Source organism: Papio anubis, chromosome X (genome assembly GCF_008728515.1).
Source record: "Papio anubis isolate 15944 chromosome X, Panubis1.0, whole genome shotgun sequence".
NCBI lineage: Eukaryota > Metazoa > Chordata > Mammalia > Primates > Cercopithecidae > Papio > Papio anubis.
Genome location: NC_044996.1, coordinates 7,218,265 through 7,239,078, shown reverse-complemented (window position 1 = coordinate 7,239,078; position 20,814 = coordinate 7,218,265). Strand labels below are relative to the sequence as shown.

At 36.6% G+C, this 20,814-nt stretch overlaps 1 protein-coding gene across 7 annotated transcripts; it reads right to left on the bottom strand.

Moving 5' to 3' along the window:
- Window positions 1-247: 247 nt before the first annotated feature.
- LOC116271993 (synaptic functional regulator FMR1) lies at window positions 248-13,230 on the bottom strand. 7 transcript variants are annotated; one of them, XM_031660786.1, is made up of 6 exons: window positions 12,844-13,229; window positions 10,623-10,709; window positions 7,961-8,156; window positions 6,241-6,423; window positions 5,676-5,758; window positions 248-2,626 (listed from the first exon to the last, which is right to left on the bottom strand). In XM_031660786.1, the coding sequence occupies exons 2-6, from the start codon at window positions 10,704-10,706 to the stop codon at window positions 2,621-2,623; spliced, it is 552 nt and encodes a 183-aa protein (XP_031516646.1). In that variant the 5' UTR covers window positions 10,707-10,709; window positions 12,844-13,229; the 3' UTR covers window positions 248-2,620. The 7 variants fall into 7 exon arrangements, with proteins under 7 accessions (XP_031516646.1, XP_031516641.1, XP_031516640.1 ...); XM_031660781.1 differs by having other exon boundaries at window positions 248-2,631; window positions 6,241-6,387; window positions 12,844-13,227; XM_031660780.1 differs by having other exon boundaries at window positions 248-2,631; window positions 12,844-13,226.
- Window positions 13,231-20,814: the final 7,584 nt, after the last annotated feature.

Here is a 20,814-nt window from a genome sequence, read left to right as displayed (position 1 = left end):
AAATGTGTTGAAATTTTATGTCTGGGAATATGGAGAATTATTTTCAAGCATCTTCGTTTTTGCCTTTTAAGGGCTCATAAAAGATTATTTGCGACATACATTTACTTTGCACAACTTTCCCCCCACATATCATTAGTTTTTGTCAAATGTAGAAATTTAAAACCAGGAGCAAACATCTGTCAGACTAATTTTTTGCTTTTTCATAAGTGCAACTTTTTAATAAAAATTTACATCTAGATAAACAATCTTCAGATTTTTGAAACTTTAATAAGATTTTAAAAACATCATGACTTTGAACTGAAAAACATACACGATTAGCACACAAATATTGTAATATGAATCAACTCCAACTCCATTTGAAAACATGTGAATCAAAGTACAGTTTTAGAAGTTAGTAATTCACATTTAAGCAAGTTAGCGCCTTGCTGAATTCAGCCTTTGTAAAAAAGAGACTTAGTGCATAATGTAATGGTACACTGTGGTTTTGTACCATTTGGTTGAGTTTTTCACTTTATTAAACAAGTTCTTGAAAGTTGGTAGATAAAGGCTAACTTCCTATGACGTGAAATTTCCAATGGTAACAGTTACATTTTGTAACAGAACACTTTCTATAGATTTCTTTTCCTAGCTTAAAATTTTAAAAGCAATCATTTGTAAGGATTGCATCAACATCAGTTTAGCAGAGGAAGATCAAACTTTATTGAAACTGCTTGCATACAAAATATATTGCACTATAACCAAACAAATGTCAACATAAAATCCAATCTGTTGTCGCTAATATGTACAGAGAATATTGCCCAAGAGCAGTTACATTACAAGGTCATTCTACCTTGGTTAATTATCTACAGTATTTTAAAACCAAACAGCTTACAGATGATGTGTGCAAGGTACCAATTTCCGTTTTCAAATACTATACATTCCCAGAATAAATAACTAGAAATCAACATTAATGTTTGGCAATACTTTTTAAAAGACTTTTTAATATTTGTGAAATCATGTGCAGTTTGTTGCCATTTTTATATGCTTGCTTGTATGCAAGGAAAAGTAACTGTAAAATGAAAATTCAAAGAAACAAACTCACAAAATACATCAGAGGCAGAACTTCAGTTTTTACGGCTCTGTACAGATTCAGTGGTACCCCTACTAGGAGTTACTTTTTAAGAAAAATATAACATCTTAGAGTGAAGGTCCTTCACATATTTTTCCTCAATAAATTTCACTTAAAAAAAAAAAAAAAAAAGACTCGAAAAACCAAACCAAACCCCAACACTTCAAAAAACAAAAGAAAAAAAACGTATTATTTGTTAACCGATCTTAGTCTTTTCCAATTCTGCTTATACATTAGACCATATATTTCAAAGTTTATAAAACATTTAACCTGCTTCCAATGTTTCTTAGACAAAGTACCTGTACTTCGCAGGATTGTTATGCATACATGGAAATGACCTTCCTATCTCTCCAAACTAAGCTTGAAATTAAAATATGAAAAATTTCACAAAACTTGGGGCAGACAAAATTTAAAAAAAAAGCTCTAAGTTAAAATTGGTCATCAGGCCAAAGAGCAGGCAAATCCTACTAACTTTCGACCAGGAAGATTTGTTCCTAGCTGAAAACATTTTAGCCTCTCTCAAATGAAAAGATAGTTTTCTTCTCCTGTCTATACAGAAAAATTACACATCTCTCTCAATAACACTATTTATCAAACTTCAGTGCAACAAAACAAAAACAAAAACAAGTCCTATTCTTTATACTGCCTAACCTGATGTTTATGTAAGGAAAAAAATATGGAAAGCATGCATTCTTCTATAAAGTACTAATGTTTGACAGGGTTTGCTACATCTTTAACATTTAGTGTTTCCAACTTATCTTCCCTGAACTCTGCATCCAAATATAATATTCCTACCTGCCAAGATATAAAAAAGGCACAGATCATACAACTTTTTTTGCTAATGAAAATGACAAATGTCACATCACACACATTTCAGGGTCCACTAAAATACTGGAAAAGTGGACCAAAACATAAACTGACACAGGACATGAAATGACATAGCATTTCATGAAGACTTCTATACGAGATCGAAAACAGAAGTCTAATATGATTACCATAAATGCTATATATTACGAAAAACTGAGAATGTACTGGTGAATTATCACCCAATGCAGGAAAATGGTTCAAATTAACAAAGAATATCACTGCTCAGTACTTTAGAAAATAAAACTAAAATCTGCCCTGAAGTGCTAAGTAGTTTTAAAAGCAATGTTTCAAATTTTAAGGTATCTTTTTGTGCAAATCTGAAAATTGTTGCTTATGGCCAATACCAAAAAATAAAAAATTCTTAGCAGAATTTGTGTTCATTTCATGCCCTGTGCCATCTTGCCTACTATTTGTCTTTGGCCTAACAAAGTTTTCTAATATGGAATACGAATTACGGAAATGGTATAGGAAATATAACTTCAGAATTATGCAGTTTAGGGTACTCCATTCACGAGTGGTTGCTGACCATCCACGGTGTCTGGCTTTTCCTTCTTCTGGTTACGATCTTTACCCGTGCGCAGCCGATTACCTTCACTGGAGGTATTCTGTAATGTTTTAGTGTGGACACTCCTTTCATTATTGCAGTCAACTCTGATCTAAAACAAGTTATAGTTGTTATATACACAGACCATATCCTACTGTAATCTGTAATTGGCCTGAGAAGAAATTTAAACCTGAAGTGTAAACTCCACATGTTAAAAAGAGAAATGGAGATGAGAACAGAAGAAGTGCAAGAAATTAATGTAAGGTAGGATTCTTTATTTGGTTTATGATTTTAAAACACTCTTCTTCTTTAACTGGAACACACTGGTCATCTCACTGCATCCAAAGTTAGAGAAAAACTCACAATCCTATCATGTCTTCTTCTAAGTAGAATAATACAGTGAGAAACAAACAGGTAAAATGAATTACTATTACTGATTACCAGAAGACATACATGCCTCTAACACTAGAGTTAAAATAAAATGAGTTATTCTCCAAAGATTGTGAAACCTAGGAAACGAGAAACAAAATGTTTTCCTATTCTGGCTTTACCCTCAAATAACTCACTAACTAGACTTTAGTTTACATCTTTGTATCTATCACAGGTATGATCAAGTTTCTCTATACCGTGAACTCCCATACTCATACAGTAGAAAAACACAAGCTTTGGTTTCTACTGGCTTGTATTTCACTAAGAAAATTCGGATGATCCTACAACCTGAACTCTGTCTGAAGAATGGAACAGTATAAAGAAAATTGAATATAATAATTTGTGGAAGGACTGGAATCCTAGGAGAGTATCAAGATTAATATAATTTAAAAAATAGTGTTCTAAGAGCTATACAATATTTTAAGTGCCAATGCTGAATACAGCACTGTTAATTCCAGAGGTACAAATGAAAGTTAACAGTGACAAATGGAACTAAAACAACTACAAATATTGATCTACTTCAAGCACAAATGCTAAAAACATCCCCAAATAGTTGTAATTTCAAAGTATGTTTAAGTAGCGGGTATGCGCATGTGTTTTAAATGTCTGGTTACCAAGGATTCAGTACTTTGATTTGTATCTTTTTTTTGAGACAGTCTCGCTCTGTCACCCAGGCTGGAGTGCAGCGGCAGGATCTCGGCTCACTGCGAGCTCCGCCTCCCGGGTTCACGCCATCCTCCCGCCTCAGCCTCCCGAGTAGCTGGGACTACAGGTGCATGCTGTCACACGCGGCTAATTTTTTGTATTTTTAGTAGAGACGGGGTTTCACCATGTTAGCCAGGATGGTCTCGATCTCCTGACCTTGTGATCCGTCTGCCTTGGCCTCCCAAAGTGCTGGGATTACAGGCGTGAGCCACCGTGCCCAGCTTTTTTTTTTTTTTTTCTGAGATGGAGTTTCGCTCTTGTTGCCCAAGCTAGAGTGCAATGGCGAGATCTCAGCTCACTGCAACCTCTGCCACCTGGGTTCAAGTGATTCTCCTGCCTCAGCCTTCCGAGTAGCTGAGATTACAGGTGCCCACTAACACGCCTGGCTAATTTTTTGCATTTTTAGTAGAAACAGGGTTTCACCATGTTAGCCAGGCTAGTCTCAAACTCTTGACCTCAGGTGATCAGTCTGCCTTGGCCTCCCAAAGTGCTGGGATTACAGGCGTAAGCCACCGTGGCTGGCCAGATTTGTATCTATTTTCATAACATCACCTTTTTAATTCAGTATTCCATTTCATTTAGAAATATAAATGTGCATCCTGGTTAGACTGCCAAGTTCATCAAACATGTCGGTTAAAGTGGAGAATTACAAAACTGGTACATAAATATCTTATAGCTTTGTAAAAGACAGGTACATACACTAATTTGCCAATCTATCTATGTCCAAGGGATTTCTGTGCTGGTCCTTAAGAACCCATCAATAGTTAACACTCACTTTGAGCTGCTATGAATTCCAAGAAATATTCCATCGTAAACTTTGTCTTAAAAAGTATCTCTCACTAATCTTGGGTGATGGTCCCAAATGAATCCATAGTCAGGAAGGAACCCTAACCACTTGTCTTGAAAATTAAAAGTTACAGAAAAAGTAGACAACAACATGGATTCGGAGAATCAAACATTAAGGTTTGACTATCATTTGGACATATGCTAGCTATATGACTGGGGGCAAAGGACTGAAGCTTCAGTGCACTCACCTATAAAGTGGAATAATAAAACTACCTCAGTGGGTTGCTGTAAGATTAAATGAGATAAAACATACACAAAGCACTTAGCAAAGGTGCCTGGATGTGCTCAGGAGATAATTTTAAAATTATATAACAACTGGTTTAGCACTGGTGACAGCCAACTGAGAAGGGATCCTCAGACTAGGTCCTGGGTGTAAATAAGCGGATGACTGACCAAGCATGGAGACTAGCTGAATATCATCAGCTCTGTCTATCATGATTATTAGTTGTGAGAGAGACATCTTCTTTTCCTTATTTTCTATTCAAAGACAATACCTTATCCCTGTATCTCAGGGGAGCAAAGACACATAGAGCTTACTGAAGTCTCTAAGTACATCCCAGGATGTTCCTTCTCTAGGGGATTGTAGGTCTACCAACGCAGTATTAAAATCATAGTGTGGCTGGGCACGGTGGCTCACGCCTGTAATCCCAGCACATTGGGAAGCCAAGGCGGGCAGATCACCTGAGGTTGGGAGTTCAAGACCGGCCTGACCAACGTGGTGAAACCAGGTCTATACTAAAAATACAAAAATTAGCTGGGCGTGGTAGCGGGTGCCTGTAATTCCAGCTACTCAGGAGGCCGAGGCAGGAGAATCACTTGAACCTGGGAGGCAGAGGTTACTGTGAGCTGAGATTGCGCCATTGCACTCCAGCCTGGGCAACAAAAGCAAAACTCTGTCTCAAAAAAGTAAAAATAAATAATAAATAATAAAATCATAGTGTGTCTGTCAAGGTCTTTATAAATACTCAGACTGCATATTCTCTAGAGAAATCCCCTTATTTTTATACTTGTCACGAAGAACTAAGATTGACTACAACTGTAATGTTGAAGGTAAAATATTTCATATAAACTGGATTTGTAATCTTTGAACATGTTTTCAATAAAGTAAAATAAACTCATAAATCTCAAACTACCATATTCAAACAATTAAGATGAAAAGAGGCAGACAGGTTTTACCTGAAGGGATCCATCCGTTGTTCTTCCTTTAGCCTCTCTTGGATTACGTGGACGATTATCTGTTCGGGAGTGATCGTCGTTTCCTATGAGAATATTTTCAAAAGGTTCAACAGTTACTGAATTCTGAAATGCTTACCGGAAGTTCTTTATTCCCACATCCTCTATTTAAACCAACCATAGAATCTGAAATGTAATCAACCCCAGTGATTCCAGTTACATAATGATCAATAATCTAGCCTGCTGTCAAGTAACAGAAAATATTTCACAGGTATTGTAATTCTGCATCTACAGGTCAATGTGAGTTAATGAAGTGATGCTGTTTAGACTCACAAAGATGCTGAATTAGTTATCAGCATTTATTCATGTATCTATATGAACCATAAGGAAGGCTGCCTAATATTCTTTCTTTCTACACAAGTGGAAGGCTGATCCTTTCCTATGGTGATCAGCACAAAATGGGAGAGATGGGATCTTGATAATAGTTCATTGCATCAACAGGATTTTTCATGGAACTTCAAGACAGCTGCTACAATTCACTTTGATTTCTTAATGAAGATCTCCATACCTTTGAAGCCTCCTCCACGTCCTCTTCCTCCTTGTCCTCTTCCTCCCCCTCCACGCCGCCGTCCGTCTCCTCTGCGCAGGAAGTTCTCCCTCTCTTCCTCTGTTGGAGCTAATGACCAATCACTGAGTTCGTCTCTGTGGTCAGATTCTGTTTCAGAAGCATTTGATGCTTCAGAATTAGTTCCTATCGAGAGTTAAAAGTTATATACCATTGTCTGACTTAAAAAAAAAAAAAAAAAGAGGTTAACAGAAGCTTTCAGAGACGTTTCAGGGGTAATCCAAAACTCTTCCCAATTTATAAGCCCACAAAGAGTATTATCACCTTCCATTTCATAAAACAAAATTTTAAACTCAAAATGAAGGGCTTTGCAATATTTGAGGTAATTTCGGTTATAAACATGTTTCATTCTCATTTTTAAAAAGGTATTTTATTAGCCACCTAAGTTCAAACCTTAATGTGCCGTATCATTAAACAGCTGTATTCCTTTAAACATCTATGCTCTCTGGAGGAAAGATTATCTACGACAGTTAAGTGTGATACCTTGATAAAACCTCTATAAAGAGAGCTCCTTTTAGCAAGATTTGGCCCAGGACAGAGGGGAATGTATATAATCTGGTCATTTCTGAGAGGGTGGCAAAGGAGGCCACCATGGCAACTGCTTCAGGGAAGGGTCTTTTGTGGGGTCACGGATTGGATCTAGCTGAAGGCAGATACACGCTTGCCTGATGTTTGGTCCACAACCTGCCCCCCCAACTCCCATTACAATAACTGATCATTAATAAAGAATTACTATAATAAACTCATTATGCCTGAAGGGGTTAATGACTTAGAGGACAGGAGTGGAGAAAAAGAGCTCCACGGTGAGGCAGAAATTCATGAATAAAAAGAATAGACTGTTGGGAGAGGGGTTAGGGGTTAGGTTCAAGGTTGGCCTTAGGAGTAGGTAATTCTCCCCAACTCCAGAATATCAACTCTACTACCTCTCTCTTCCTTTGTTGGAGCTAATGACCAATTATAGCTTCACCATTATAGCTTCATTCCTGTGGATCTTGAAGGCTTTTCCATCTTAAAGAGTTCCTTTTTGAAATGCAAATATGCGTGAGATGGATTATATCTTATACCACCATTAGCAAGTTACAAAGTAGATACACAGTTGAGCAAGAAAGACAGTAGGCACTGGCAGGTGGGGATCAGGTTCACTGAAAGGTACTGGGAGAGAAGAAAGAAGCACGGACAGAAAAGCTGGGAAGGCAAAGAGAAACTTTGCCTACTTCTTGACTGTGCCTAGGGCTGACTTTGGCCATGCCACTGAAAATCACCTTATGAGCCACAAGAGGCAGACCCCTGATTTACACAGTCCATCCAGCAAGTATGACCAGCACATACCTGACAAAAAAATGAGCCACAGTACACAAATGAAAAAAGTTTTGACTATACAGTTATAAAATCAGGAGAGGCCTTAAAGAAAATCATCAACACACAAGGGCTTTGCAGATTTACCCCCAATCAGAGCATGAACAGAACTTGCACCTGCCCTGTGAACTCTACGTGTTTATTATCAGGTTTTTATTCTATGTCTCTTGTAACACAATTTAACCCATTGCGAACTGGAAACCATGTAGTGACAAATTGTTATAATGGGGTTCTAATGAATATTAGAGATTAGCAGCTATAAGTCTAGGAACAGATAAAGTTACTGAGTAAAATGCTTAGTTTGTACCTGAAGTATATCCAGGACCGCGTCTGCCGTGCCCCCTATTTCTGTAAGGTCTACTACCTCGACCCATTCCTTGACCATCATCAGTCACATAGCTTTTTTCCTTATCTGTACGATTTGGTGGTGGTCTAGAACTAGCTCCAATCTGTCGCAACTGCTCATCAATTTGTAATCTCTCCAAACGCAACTGGTCTACTTCCTATTTAAAATATACAAGATAACAGTAAAAATAATTTGACATTTTACTTAATAAAACCTTTCTCCTTTTCATCAGATAAAAAATATACTGGAATATTTCAATTTCAGCTCTAAATTTACAGTAACCACCGTTACACAGAATTATCAGGAAACTGAATGATCTCCTTAAAAAGAAAATCACTACAGATAACAGATTATCGATGTCGAGAATTAGAGATATAACAAAAACACTCAGCATTAAAGTTATACTGAATACAATTTAAAGTTGTCTAATTTGGCACTATTATCCAATTATTCTACTGCTAAGGCACAGATATGCTATTTTGGGGACTTCTTCATGATAGGATATTAAATAAAACAATGCTAAACTGTATGAATACAGATAAATGACATTTAAGGTTTAACCAGTTAACCTTAAAAATCACACATTGTAAATAATCTTGATTAAAATAGATTTGCCAGTCAATACCTTAATTTACAAAGCATTGAGTTTGGGCCATCTTTTGTTTTAAAAGAACATATACTATGGTTAAGGAACAATGATTTTTTCATGAACTGAAAATGCTGACTATTCCTCATGAGGGGAAAACAAAACTATTTAATACCTGACCAGACAGCTAGGTCTTACATCAGGCCTTGAAAACTTCTTAAAGACTACAACTCTGCTACAACAAGTATGAGAAACAGTACAAATTCAGTTGATAGAAATATACACCTGGGGTCCACTGACAGACCCTTACAAACAGTGCTTCCAGTATGTTGGGTTCTGTTAAAACCAGATGAAACCTCATTTCTAACCACTGTCCTCCCAATCCACTCATAAACATCTCATTTACTGGCTACAGGGAATCAGATTCATAACTATAGTAGTAGTAGGTGTCTCAGTGAAGCAGAGGTTATCATAGAGACTGTCTATATCAACAGTCATTGGAGAAGCCCCTGTACAGCTAAGTTTCTAAAATCTTGGTTGTGGCAGCTTCTGGAAAAGAAAGGTCAGGTAAGGATTTGGTCAGTTTCATCTGTGCTCTGCCATCATTAGCAAGTTACATAGTTACACCAGAATCTGTTTTACATAGAATTTGAGCAAAGGAGAGACTGCAGCTGAGTGACTTCTTCCAAAGGTATAGTAATAGCTCATAGAATGGGAATATCTTGCAAAACAGAACAGTAGTCCAGGTTATCCCACTGGGGCAAAGCAGTCACCTTTTGGTGAGATGCCAGGCCCAAACAAGGGAAGTTCTGGTGATGGAAAGAATGGCAACAGAGCAGCTGCTGATAACCAAAGAAGATATTCTTGAGAATAAATCAAAGGATCTAAGAAAGAACATCAGTCAAAAGAACAAGGGATTTGATACAATGCAATCCTAACTCTCCAGGCCTTCATAATGATTTAAGCTAAGAATATGAAGAAACACACACACAAGATTACACATAAACATACTTAAAAAAAAAATCAAAGAGGTATCCTACCCATGTAAACCTTGCTGGATGAAACCTTCCCACTTTTAATTAACTGGCCACCATAAGAATGAATGGCATGCCCAGTATTACACTTTTTCTTCCTTTCATTCTTATTTACACACAAGCAGAAATCATGTACTTTTTCTTTCAAGAAATCAGCAAAAAAAAATTCTTAATGCCATAAATAAGAGTTGAAATGCTCTTTAAAAACATTTAATACCAGCTACATTATAATTTTGATATGTATGGATACAAATAAAACATCATGAAAATGAAGTAGATCAATTTCCATTTCATTAAATTATAGAACATTTTGGCCAAAAGGAATTTCAAGAAGCATCTAACGTAGGGAAGTGACTTGCCTAAAGTCACACAGCTAGTTCATTGGCTGAAGTCTTATAAGTAAATTGCTGGATTGTCAATCCAGTGCTTTCTCCACTACACCTTGTAGCCTCCTGGTTCCTATCTTCCAGTTTGAAATTTAAAGGAGGCATAACTGCATCACACTAACTAAAATGAACATTTGCGAGAAGACACAAATAGTTTGTATTTTGAATAACAGTAAAGAGAAAAGTAGAGAGGGTAAACATTTAAGCAAAGAACTTCACGAAATGCTTAGATTTCCTTGATAAATGACATAAAAGGAGCAATAAAGGCAAGAGTTATAGACACAAATTTTGGCCTGGAAAAAAGCAAAATGCTAGAAAGGATCAAATGGATTAATAGGCTATGTACAGGATTGCCTAAACTGAGTGTAAGGGTTTAAGAGAAGAATAAGGGGAAATATAAAACTTTATTGAGAACTGGTATATTGGTACTTAAATTTATAAAGACTTCCATTTTTAGAAAAATTATAAGCTAAACAACGTATTTTCTCTATTATCTTTGACAAGTCATACAGTGTTTTCCACAGGCTAGAATGAGTCCTAACTGCTGAAAGATCTACTATAAAGTTTGTATATTTTAGTACAAAAGGATTAGAAGTTAAAGTTCTTTCTGTTCTCACCTTTAAATAGTTCAGGTGATAATCCAAAAGAACAGTGGCATTAGCGATGCTGTCCTTTGTTCCCACAAAAACAAATGGTACCATACCCTGAAAAAGAAATTGCAACAATGATCCTATAAAATTAATGACACATTAATCTGAAAAATGCAAGTAACGACTAATTCCCTAGCACAGGATCTGGTGAATAGTAGGTACACAAATGTTTGCTGTAAATATAAATCAATATATGAAAACAAAAGTAGTTGATATACTACTTTATACATCTACTATGAATACGAATAGATCAATAGCAACCTCTTAAACATATCAGATTATTATAAAGACTAGTATTCAGTATTAGCAAAATCACAAAATGTATAATTCAAAATTATACAAGCTTTAGCATGAGATGTATAAACAAAATTAGTAGTATAAGATGCTCTAATTCATTTACAAAAGGCCTTATCCTGATCAATTTTTTTTGTTTTTTTTGGTTTGTTTTTGAGACAGGGTCTTTTTATTCTGTTGTCCAGGCTGGAGTGCAGTGGCATGATAATGGCTTGCTGTAGCCTTGACCTCCTCGGGCCCTAGGTGCTCCTCCCACCTCAGCCTCCTGAATAGCTGGGACTACACGTGCATGCCACCATACCCAGCTAATTTTTGTATTTTTTGTAGAGAAGGGGTTTCGCCACATTGCCCAAGTTGGTCTCGAACTCCTGGGCTCAGGCGATCTGCCTGCCTTGGCCTCCCAAAGTGTCGGGATTACAGGCGTGAGCCACTGCACCTGGCCGATCAAATTCTTTAAAAAAATCAAAATGAAATACCAAGTACAAAAGTAAAAAGTAAATCATTTCTGCTAACCAAGTAAAACAGTACACACAAAATACAAACAAAAACATCAGGATAAAAATGCACTGAATAATCTGTGAGACAAAAAAATAGGTACACTGACAAGCGTAAGTTTTATTAAGCCCATACACATTTCAATAATGTACTCAGAAAATTTTAAAAGGCTGAATCACAAGGAAAGTTTGAACTTCTCTCTATGGACACTACTTAATATAAGAACAGATTTTTAAAAGGCATATGCTAAATGTCTGTACTCCTAGCCCATATATATATATATATATATATATAAAATGAGGGAAAAAAAAACTACTTCTTGTCACAAGTTATAGGGAAACCTAGACACAATTGTGCAAATTATTAACTGGCAATTCATTTCTGCATGTTGGGTGTTTCTCCAACAAGCTTTATTTGTTACAAAGCCTTTAACTGTATTATTTCCCAAAATACCATGTGATGGAATGAATGCTACACCCTTCCCTCTGGGTCAAACATCACCAAACTAAGCTTTAAAATCCTATGTAATAGATTTAGTTAGATTGACTTTGGAGCAAATTATTTACGAATATCTTTTCTTGCAACGTTTAAACTGTTGGAGTACCCCAAGGGCCACTCTAATTTAAGCACTTCACGAGTAGACCTGAATAGTAAATTAAAATGAAGAAAGGCAAGAATGGACTGATGGCCTTCAATATGGACACCAGAAAAAAGTTACTCCTTGTTCTGGGATAATGGGCTGCCTGGCAATGAGACATATCCAATCTACTTGCCGTTATAGTCCTCTTTGTAAAATGGCACCTTTGCTTTTAATCCATGAGTTCACAACATTTTTTCCATAAACAGTTCTCACGAGCTCTCCCTGCCCTCAAGGAACTTACAATGTGGTTGAGGAGATCAACAAATAAACATCTATGTTTAAGTGCTATGCTAGGGGTGAGCACATTGCAAAACAGAAGGGGAAGGCTCTTGAACCAGCCATGGCGGTGGGGATCTTTGGCAAGTACACAAGGAAAGCTTTGTAAGGAATAAAGTCAAAATGAAGTGACAAGTGGAGGAGAAAAAGCGTTCCAGGCAGAGTAAACCTCTACATACGTCTAGAAGCAACATAAGCAGGAGAATGTTCAGAGAACTCAAAGTACTTCAGTATGGCTTAAGCGTCTCTAGAGTGCAAGGGAGAAGATAATTTAGACATGATACTGGACAAGTAACTGGGAAAAGCCTTACAAGCGGCATTGAAGGTGTTTAAGCTTTAACTCCGGGGCAATGGATCCACATACCCACAAACACTCCTCCCTCCAGTCCCTAATCCTGATGATCATTTGTAATCTTTCTTAACAAGGGGAATAAACATTAAAATATAAACTGAAAGTGTACTTCTTAAGGAATGTTCTCCTACCTGCCAAGCCTTGAGTTCAGGTTTCTGGGATTCCCCTGCTACAACTGATGAAGCCACTAACACCTAAAGCAGTATAAGGAATGCAAGGGATGTCATTAACTATAACAAATGATACACAGAAGCCTGAACGCAGGACTTTCACTGCAGGACTTTTAAACCGATTTCTAAATAGATTAGTTCAGAAAATTAGTTTCTAAAATATGGTTTTAAGTAGTAACTAATGCATCTAACAGAAGGTGTATTTTGAGCTACAATACCTGGAAAATTTAAAGAAAGAAGGCATGGAAAAAAGACAGCCCACAAACAACCCCATCAAAAAGTGGGCAAAGGATATGAATAGACATTTCTCAAAAGAAGACATTCATACAGCCAACAAACACATGAAAAAATGCTCATCATCACTGGCCATCAGAGAAATGCAAATCAAAACCACAATGAGATACCATCTCACACCAGTTAGAATGGCGATCATTAAAAAGTCAGGAAACAACAGGTGCTGGAGAGGATGTGGAGAAATAGGAACACTTTTACACTGTTGGTGGGATTGTAAACTAGTTCAACCATTATGGAAAACAGTATGGCGATTCCTCAAGGATCTAGAACTAGATGTACCATATGACCCAGCCATCCCATTACTGGGTATATACCCAAAGGATTATAAATTATGCTGCTCTAAAGACACATGCACACGTATGTTTATTGCAGCACTATTCACAATAGCAAAGACTTGGAATCAACCCAAATGTCCATCAGTGACAGATTGGATTAAGAAAATGTGGCACATATACACCATGGAATACTATGCAGCCATAAAAAAGGATGAGTTTGTGTCCTTTGTAGGGACATGGATGCAGCTGGAAACCATCATTCTTAGCAAACTATCACAAGAACAGAAAACCAAACACCGCATGTTCTCACTCATAGGTGGGAACTGAACAACGAGATCACTTGGACTCAGGAAGGGGAACATCACACACCGGGGCCTATCATGGGGAGGGGGGAGGGGGGAGGGATTGCATTGGGAGTTATACCTGATGTAAATGACGAGTTGATGGGTGCAGCAGACTAACATGGCACAAGTATACATATGTAACAAACCTGCATGTTATGCACATGTACCCTACAACTTAAAGTATAATAATAATAAATAAATTTAAAAAAAAATAATAATAATAATAATTAATAAATAAAAATAAAGTAAAATGGAATCAAAATAAAATGTTAGAGCTTGAGCTCCAAACCCCTCCCATGTTTTTCCTGCCTTTCTCTCCTTAGAATAACCACTCTACTGAAGTTGCTGTGTATCATTTCAATAAATGGTCTGTTTTAGGTTTTACTTTTTTGAGATAAGTTCTTACTGTGTCACCCAGGCTGAAGTGCAGTGCTGCAATCATGGCTTATTGCAGCCTCGACCTCCCGGGCTCAAGAGATCCGCCACCTCAGCCTCCCAAGTAGCTGAGACTACAGGTATATGCCACCACATCTGGCTAATTTTTGTACTTTTTGTAGAAATGAGGTTTTGGCATATTGTCCAGGCTGGTCTCAAACTCCTGAGCTCCAAAAGTGCTAGGATTACAGGAGTGAGCCACTGTGCCTGGCCTCAATGAATGTTCTTATTCTTTTCTCTGTACGTATGTTTCATAAACAATATACAATATCATATAGGGAAATTTTTAATTTGCATAGCTAATATCAAACTTACCACCTCCTGGTATCTATCTTAAGAAAACTTTTACACATGTTCACAAGAAGACACATATGTGCATTACAGTACTATTCATTGTTGTACCATTTGCAATAGCAAAATGGATAGTGAATACAATCTAATCATCCTTCAGTAGGGGAATTGATAAATATCACTGTGGTTTATTCATATCATAGAATACCATAGAGAAGTTAAAATAAATTGGTTAGATCTAAATGTATTAACACAAATAAATCTCAAAAACAATGTCGGGTAAATAAGGCAAGTTGCAAACATATACATGCGGGATGACACCATCTACATATTTGTTTGCTCCTCTGTAACTCTGAGCTTTCTGATGTCTGTTTATTCATGTTCAAAAGAGATCACAAAATATTATTTCACAGTTATTTCAATTAAATATCTTTTACAGTTTGCAAAGCACTTTTATATACACAATCTCATTAATAAAGGCAAATAGGAAGATAAATACGTTAATGTTTAAAAGTGCTTTTATCAGTTTTGAGAGTCCTGAGAATTTTTAGTAAAGACTTCATTAGCTCAAGAAACCTACTAGGATCTAAGCTGTATTCTTATCTTTAGGGCCTCCATGCTCAATATATGAAAGCCATTAATTAACTGAAGCTCTAACCTTGGTTGAGCTTCTTAACCAGCTACCTCTTGAACCAAAGGAGAAATAAGAATAGGAAGTCACATTAAGGGAGAGCCTCTCATGGTACTTCCTTTACAGATATATCACCCTATAAAACAACTTGAATGTTTTAACAAGACTTCTCAGAGGAAGGCATAACATATGTTCCTTGTTTAAACTTTTAAAATTCCCCTAGAATATAAATTGATTCAACGTTCATCATATAGTAGGCTCTCAAGAAGATAGTGTTAATACACATTTCTTCCCAAATTCTCTTTTCTTGTCCTGGAAAAGCCAAATAATTTGAAGGCATGGATTATGCTTTATCTTTGTATCTTCCAGGGCATGATTTTTGTGCATGAAAGTTGCTCAAGTGCAGAAAGCAGTACAGAACAGTAGAAAGCACGCAGGGTCTGATGTCAGACTAAACAGACCTGGCTTCAAGTCATGGATCTACCACTTATTGAGTCGTGGATCTGCCAATTGACTTTGGGCTAAGGTTGCCTGATTATTTGCTAGATTTAGCAAATAAAAATTCAGGACACCCAGTAAAAATCTAGGGACATATACAAAACAATTCCTCATTGTTTATCTGAAATTAAAATTTAACCAAGCATCCTGTATTTTCATCTGGTTATCCCAATTTGAGCAAATTACTTGTCTGTGTTTCAGGCAGTTTCCCTGAAGAAATGCCCACAGGCAAGCAACATTCCCTATTCAATCATGCCATGGATGAGGCAGAGCCCTCACCTATCCTGCTTCTCCAGAAGATGGAGTTAGGCTATTGACACTTAGTACCCTGAAGTCAGAGACCCTAAACAATTTCCCTAAGACAGCTCTGCACAATGAAAACCAGTCCCTCCCAAAATATTGATGGTGTCTTGTTTGATAAACGCTGTGTGAAATGTCTGTGTGATAAGAGCAACTGTGCTTAGTTTATTGTTGAGTTGGCTATTTTATACTGGATGGAAAGTGTTCCCTTCCCACTTACTTTTACTGTATATGATCCAGTCCCACACATAAAACTGGAATGATGCAATTGGGGGTAATAAGTTAAAGAATGAGAAGAAATAATTTCAATTCTGTTGCCATCAGTCCAGTTATAGCAAAAAAAATCCCATAATTCAATCCTTCCTGAGAGAAGTTTCCTAGTTCACACAAGGCAGTGGACAAATGCATGTTTTTTCTCCCACATTATTATTTTTTTTCACCATCTAAACTCAAAGCATTGTAGGAATTTACATTACGTACTATAATCCCACTCCACAATTTAATACTGCTGAATGGCTTTGAAAGGAGGGAAGATGAGAGGGTTGTCTTATGTCTGCTCTGGAACAGTTGATTCAATGACCATAGTTTTTCTTCTGTCTGCATTCGTGGGTATCTCAGCTTGTGCTAAAAATGCTCTCTTCCCCTCTTAAACTCAGTTACCCTACTAAGTATGGTCATACATTTAGCCAAAATACAGGGGCTAAGGTGATAAGAGTAAAGTGGAAAAGAGGCTTCAGTAGTTCCACAAGTAATCTCCTGAGGTTCTCTTCAATGTCACCTAAGTTAATGGAACCTTTGGCATCAAACACCTGCATTCGAATTCCGATTATACCACTTACAAGCTCTGTCAACTCAGAAAGATATTTGACCTCTTTGTGCATATTTCCTCACCTGCAAAATGGGAATAGTAATATATACTTCAAACAATTGTCATAAGGATAAGGGAAACACTACATGTAAAGCATTTAGCACAAAGTTAGGCAGAGAACAGGTACTCGATAAGTACCTATTATTACTGAGATTCCCTCAGAGAAGCACCCCTTCTGACTCCAGGTCAATAGAATCATTGTCAGGTTAAAGTTACCCTTGAATGATGACCTATGTGTGGACAATCAGGGAAATAACCAGTTTATATCCTAGCTTAATAAAGCCCTCCAGAAAGTGTCCACATGCACACATACACACACACACAAACACACATGCACATGCACACCCCAGGCAAAATGAATGGGATAGCATTTCACATATAATTCAGATTCAGTTGCATATACACTGAAAGAAACTATTTTTCATAAGCAATTTATTAATTTAGAAAAAAATACAATTCACAAACTCAGTTGAAGGAATTTGGCTGAAATGTCACTGCCAATAATGAATGTCATCTTTCAAGACAGAGCCATCTATAGAATAACTTCTACAAAAGAGATAAGATGTAAATTTCTATTTTAGGCTGTATGGAAAGAGTATTTCACTTAGCTTTACAAGGAGATGGCATTATCTCCAGGCTTTGTGAATCTCAGTGTCCTCCCTAGCCAATTATATCAAACTTTTTAGCACTTTTGATTCACGATTGTGCTTGACAACATCGTTTGACCCTCAGCACCCTCAGTAGCCTCTTCCATGCACCTTCCTATTTCACAGGGGTAAAAAATCTAAAAACTCTATTTCCCAGCCTCCCTTGCAACACAATTCTGGATGTGAATTCCATTTGTCCAATGAGATGCACTTACACAAGATTTGAAATGTGGGAGGGAGGAAAATGCCATCTTCCTACTTCTTTGGCCACTCCTGGTCAAGTTTACTAGTCAGCTTTGAGCTCTGTGGGGCAGAAGTAGTGGAGTTAACAGCAGTGGTTGCAGAAGTTCTTGAGTGGTAGCTTCTTAGCCTCTAGTTCACAGTTATGGTGGTGTGTTTCCTGACCTCCAATCTTCTAACCTTTCTAAGGATTTTATAAGCACTGAACACTGACTGATACAATTCCCTTGGTGCTTTACAAAACCTTTCCACCAAAACAATTTCATAGCAGTGAATCATAAACTCTACCTCCACAGAGTCTGGGAATATAGCCCTAAGTGAGTCCTTGAATGCATCAAATGTCTAAAGCTCATATCTTATTTCAGAAACTAATGCAAAATTAGAATTCTGTTCCATAATTCATCGGTTTGTATTCATACAAAAATGTTTCAACTTATTTGCCTTCAAATAAAACATATGCTAGAGGAAGGCATGCTATGCCTATTGTGTATCACAGATCAGTGATTCTCGAACCAGGATTTGCATCAGAACATGTGCAGAGCATCAATAGCTAGTTTCCCAAGATCCATGCCAGACCTTTGGAATGAGAATCTCTGAAGATTCATGGTGGATTACAGATAGTAAATTTTTAAAAACTCCCCAGTTGATTCTGTTGTGCAGCCTGGTTTGAAAAAAAAATTTGTTTGGATTATCAGGAAAATATGTACCTGGATTATATTTCCTCAGTTTTCCCAAAAAGATGTTTTCAGTGAATGAGTTGTGATTTGATGTTTTGACTGCATTTTGATAGAGGGTAAATAGTGCAAATATTCAATCAAAGGTCTCTGTGTCTTTTGTAAAAATACAATTAAAAAACCATTGTCCTAAAGATAGCAACAATAGAAACTAGGAACTACTAGAAGAGGCAGGGAGGGAGGGAGGGAGGAGGGAGCAGATAGGTTGAAAAACTATTGGGTATTATGCTCAGTACTTGGGTGATGGGATCATTCATACTCCAAACCTTGGCATCACACAATATACCCAGTTAACAAATTTGCATATGTACCCCCTGAATCTAAAATAAAAATTAAAAAATAAAAACCCCCATAAAAAGTAAAACAAATAACAACCTCACTCCACAATTTCATCTTCTTATTCAAGGAGAACAACAATCTTCTATTGAAATTTACTTTTAAGCAGAGTTTAAATTTATCTTTTATTTGTGCAATTTGAATTTAATTTTTTATTTCTAAAAATTAATTTCCTCCAAAACTTGAGAGGCATAATTCTTTGGAATATCATTTTTCTATTTCATATATGTAAAATAAATCAATGAAATAAATTATGAGCAAAATTGTTTTTAAAAAATTGTCCAAGATGTCAGTGTCACATATGTGATGCCGTATGATAAATTTCTTTGTAGCATTCCTTACTTTGGTAGAAATATATAGAGCCAACATATTTTCCTTTTCCCCTTGGATACCAGAAAGCTCAGAGGTAAACTTTTTGCTATATTCTGTAGAGAAGTCATTCCATATTCCAGGTCCTGTTATCTCATTCCTTCTAAAGAGTTATCTCATTCCTTCTAAATAATTTGTCTTTTTTAGTTTATACATTTGTTTTTTATTGTTTCATTTCAGTCTATTAATATTGTAAACAGCTTTGAATGTGGAAGGGATATAACTTATAAGTTAACTAACTGGCTCTCTTTGTTGTCTATTCAAGAGGAATGACAGAACTGATTATATTGCACAATTACATTTGGCACATGAAGGTCTCAAAGGATAGTGCCAACATACACTCCCTTTATATCCTTACTTATTCTGACTACATTCTCATTTTAAAAAATCCAGACAACAGAAAAACATATAAAACAGAAAACATAAGTTCCCTTGTACTACAATACTACTCCTTTCCCTACAACATAAATAAATTGCTTTAAGCAAATTTTTATATGATCTCCCATATCTTATTTTCTGAACATGTAATAGCAAATGTATACTCCAAAATGGTATTCTGCTTTACGTATAGGTCTGCAACTAGATCTGTTTCTCCTACAGTTCAGCTTGGATATCTTTCCATGTCAATATATATGAATCTATGTCATTATTTTCAACAATTATATACAATCTCAATATATGAATGTGTCATTATTTATTTCACCAGTTCTCTACTGAACATAAAATCTTTTAAGGAACAACATGGCACAACATGGTATTTCCATGGGGAATGCGGTAAAGAGAAGTTAAAAGTTTATTTCTAGATACATGACCATCTTACTATTTAGTCTCTCACTTTCAGTCACATTACTAACTGCATGTAGCTCACGGTCCCTCAATAATAAATTTTTAATACTAATAAAATTGAGAGAGCAAAAATGGTAACAACTCAGTAAATGACACTTTAAGCCAACTACATGCTGCCAACACATTTTAAATGAGCATTTTATTTTCCCTTAGTTTACACTTTTTAAAAAAATCCATACCACTCAAATAGCCAGATCAAGTTGCTCAACAGGGATTTTATTTTACAATCAAGTCAACACGTAAGTTTCTAAGACAACTATCTGCCCAGTGAATCAGAAGAAGAGCATTACATGGCTTGGCTCTTACTGTGATCACCTAGCTGCTAATGTTGCACTTTATAGAAACCTAGTGCTGATCCAAACCAAGAACTCCTGGGGTGGCAGGGGTTGGAGGTGGGAACAAGAGGCAAGGTGACACTCAAGTAGACTAGAAGCTTCCTGTAATTACAAGCTTGGCTCATGTTGCCCTAAAAATATGAACTCGTCACAAATGTTTATAACGAGAAAATTTTATATTGCAGGCATCTCCATTGACCAATAAGCTGTTTCTCTTTGGGAAGTAAAAAATGAAACATAGGCAAACAACTGATTTTGTTTGGTGGGGAATTGTTTTATGTGACCACAAACATCTTGCTGGCTACAATTTTATCTTGGTGTGTGTGTCTGGGGAAGGATGTTCAGGAAGAGGATGGCATAAGTGCTACATTCACACCCAGGTCTTCTGACTCCTATCCATCCACATCTACTAGTTCCTACATCAATCCATTTAACAAATAAGCACTGCCAGAGCACTTCACTAAACTCACTTTCAAAGCACATATTAAA

Excerpts from the sequence above, each read along its gene's own strand:
- LOC116271993 (XM_031660780.1), bottom strand. The coding sequence starts at position 10,706 with ATGGTACCATTTGTTTTTGTGGGAACAAAGGACAGCATCGCTAATGCC. Across the intron at positions 8,157-10,622 it reads ATCACCTGAACTATTTAAAG|GAAGTAGACCAGTTGCGTTT; the intron begins GTGAGAACAGAA and ends TATTTTAAATAG. Across the intron at positions 6,424-7,960 it reads CGGTCCTGGATATACTTCAG|GAACTAATTCTGAAGCATCA; the intron begins GTACAAACTAAG and ends AACTCTCGATAG.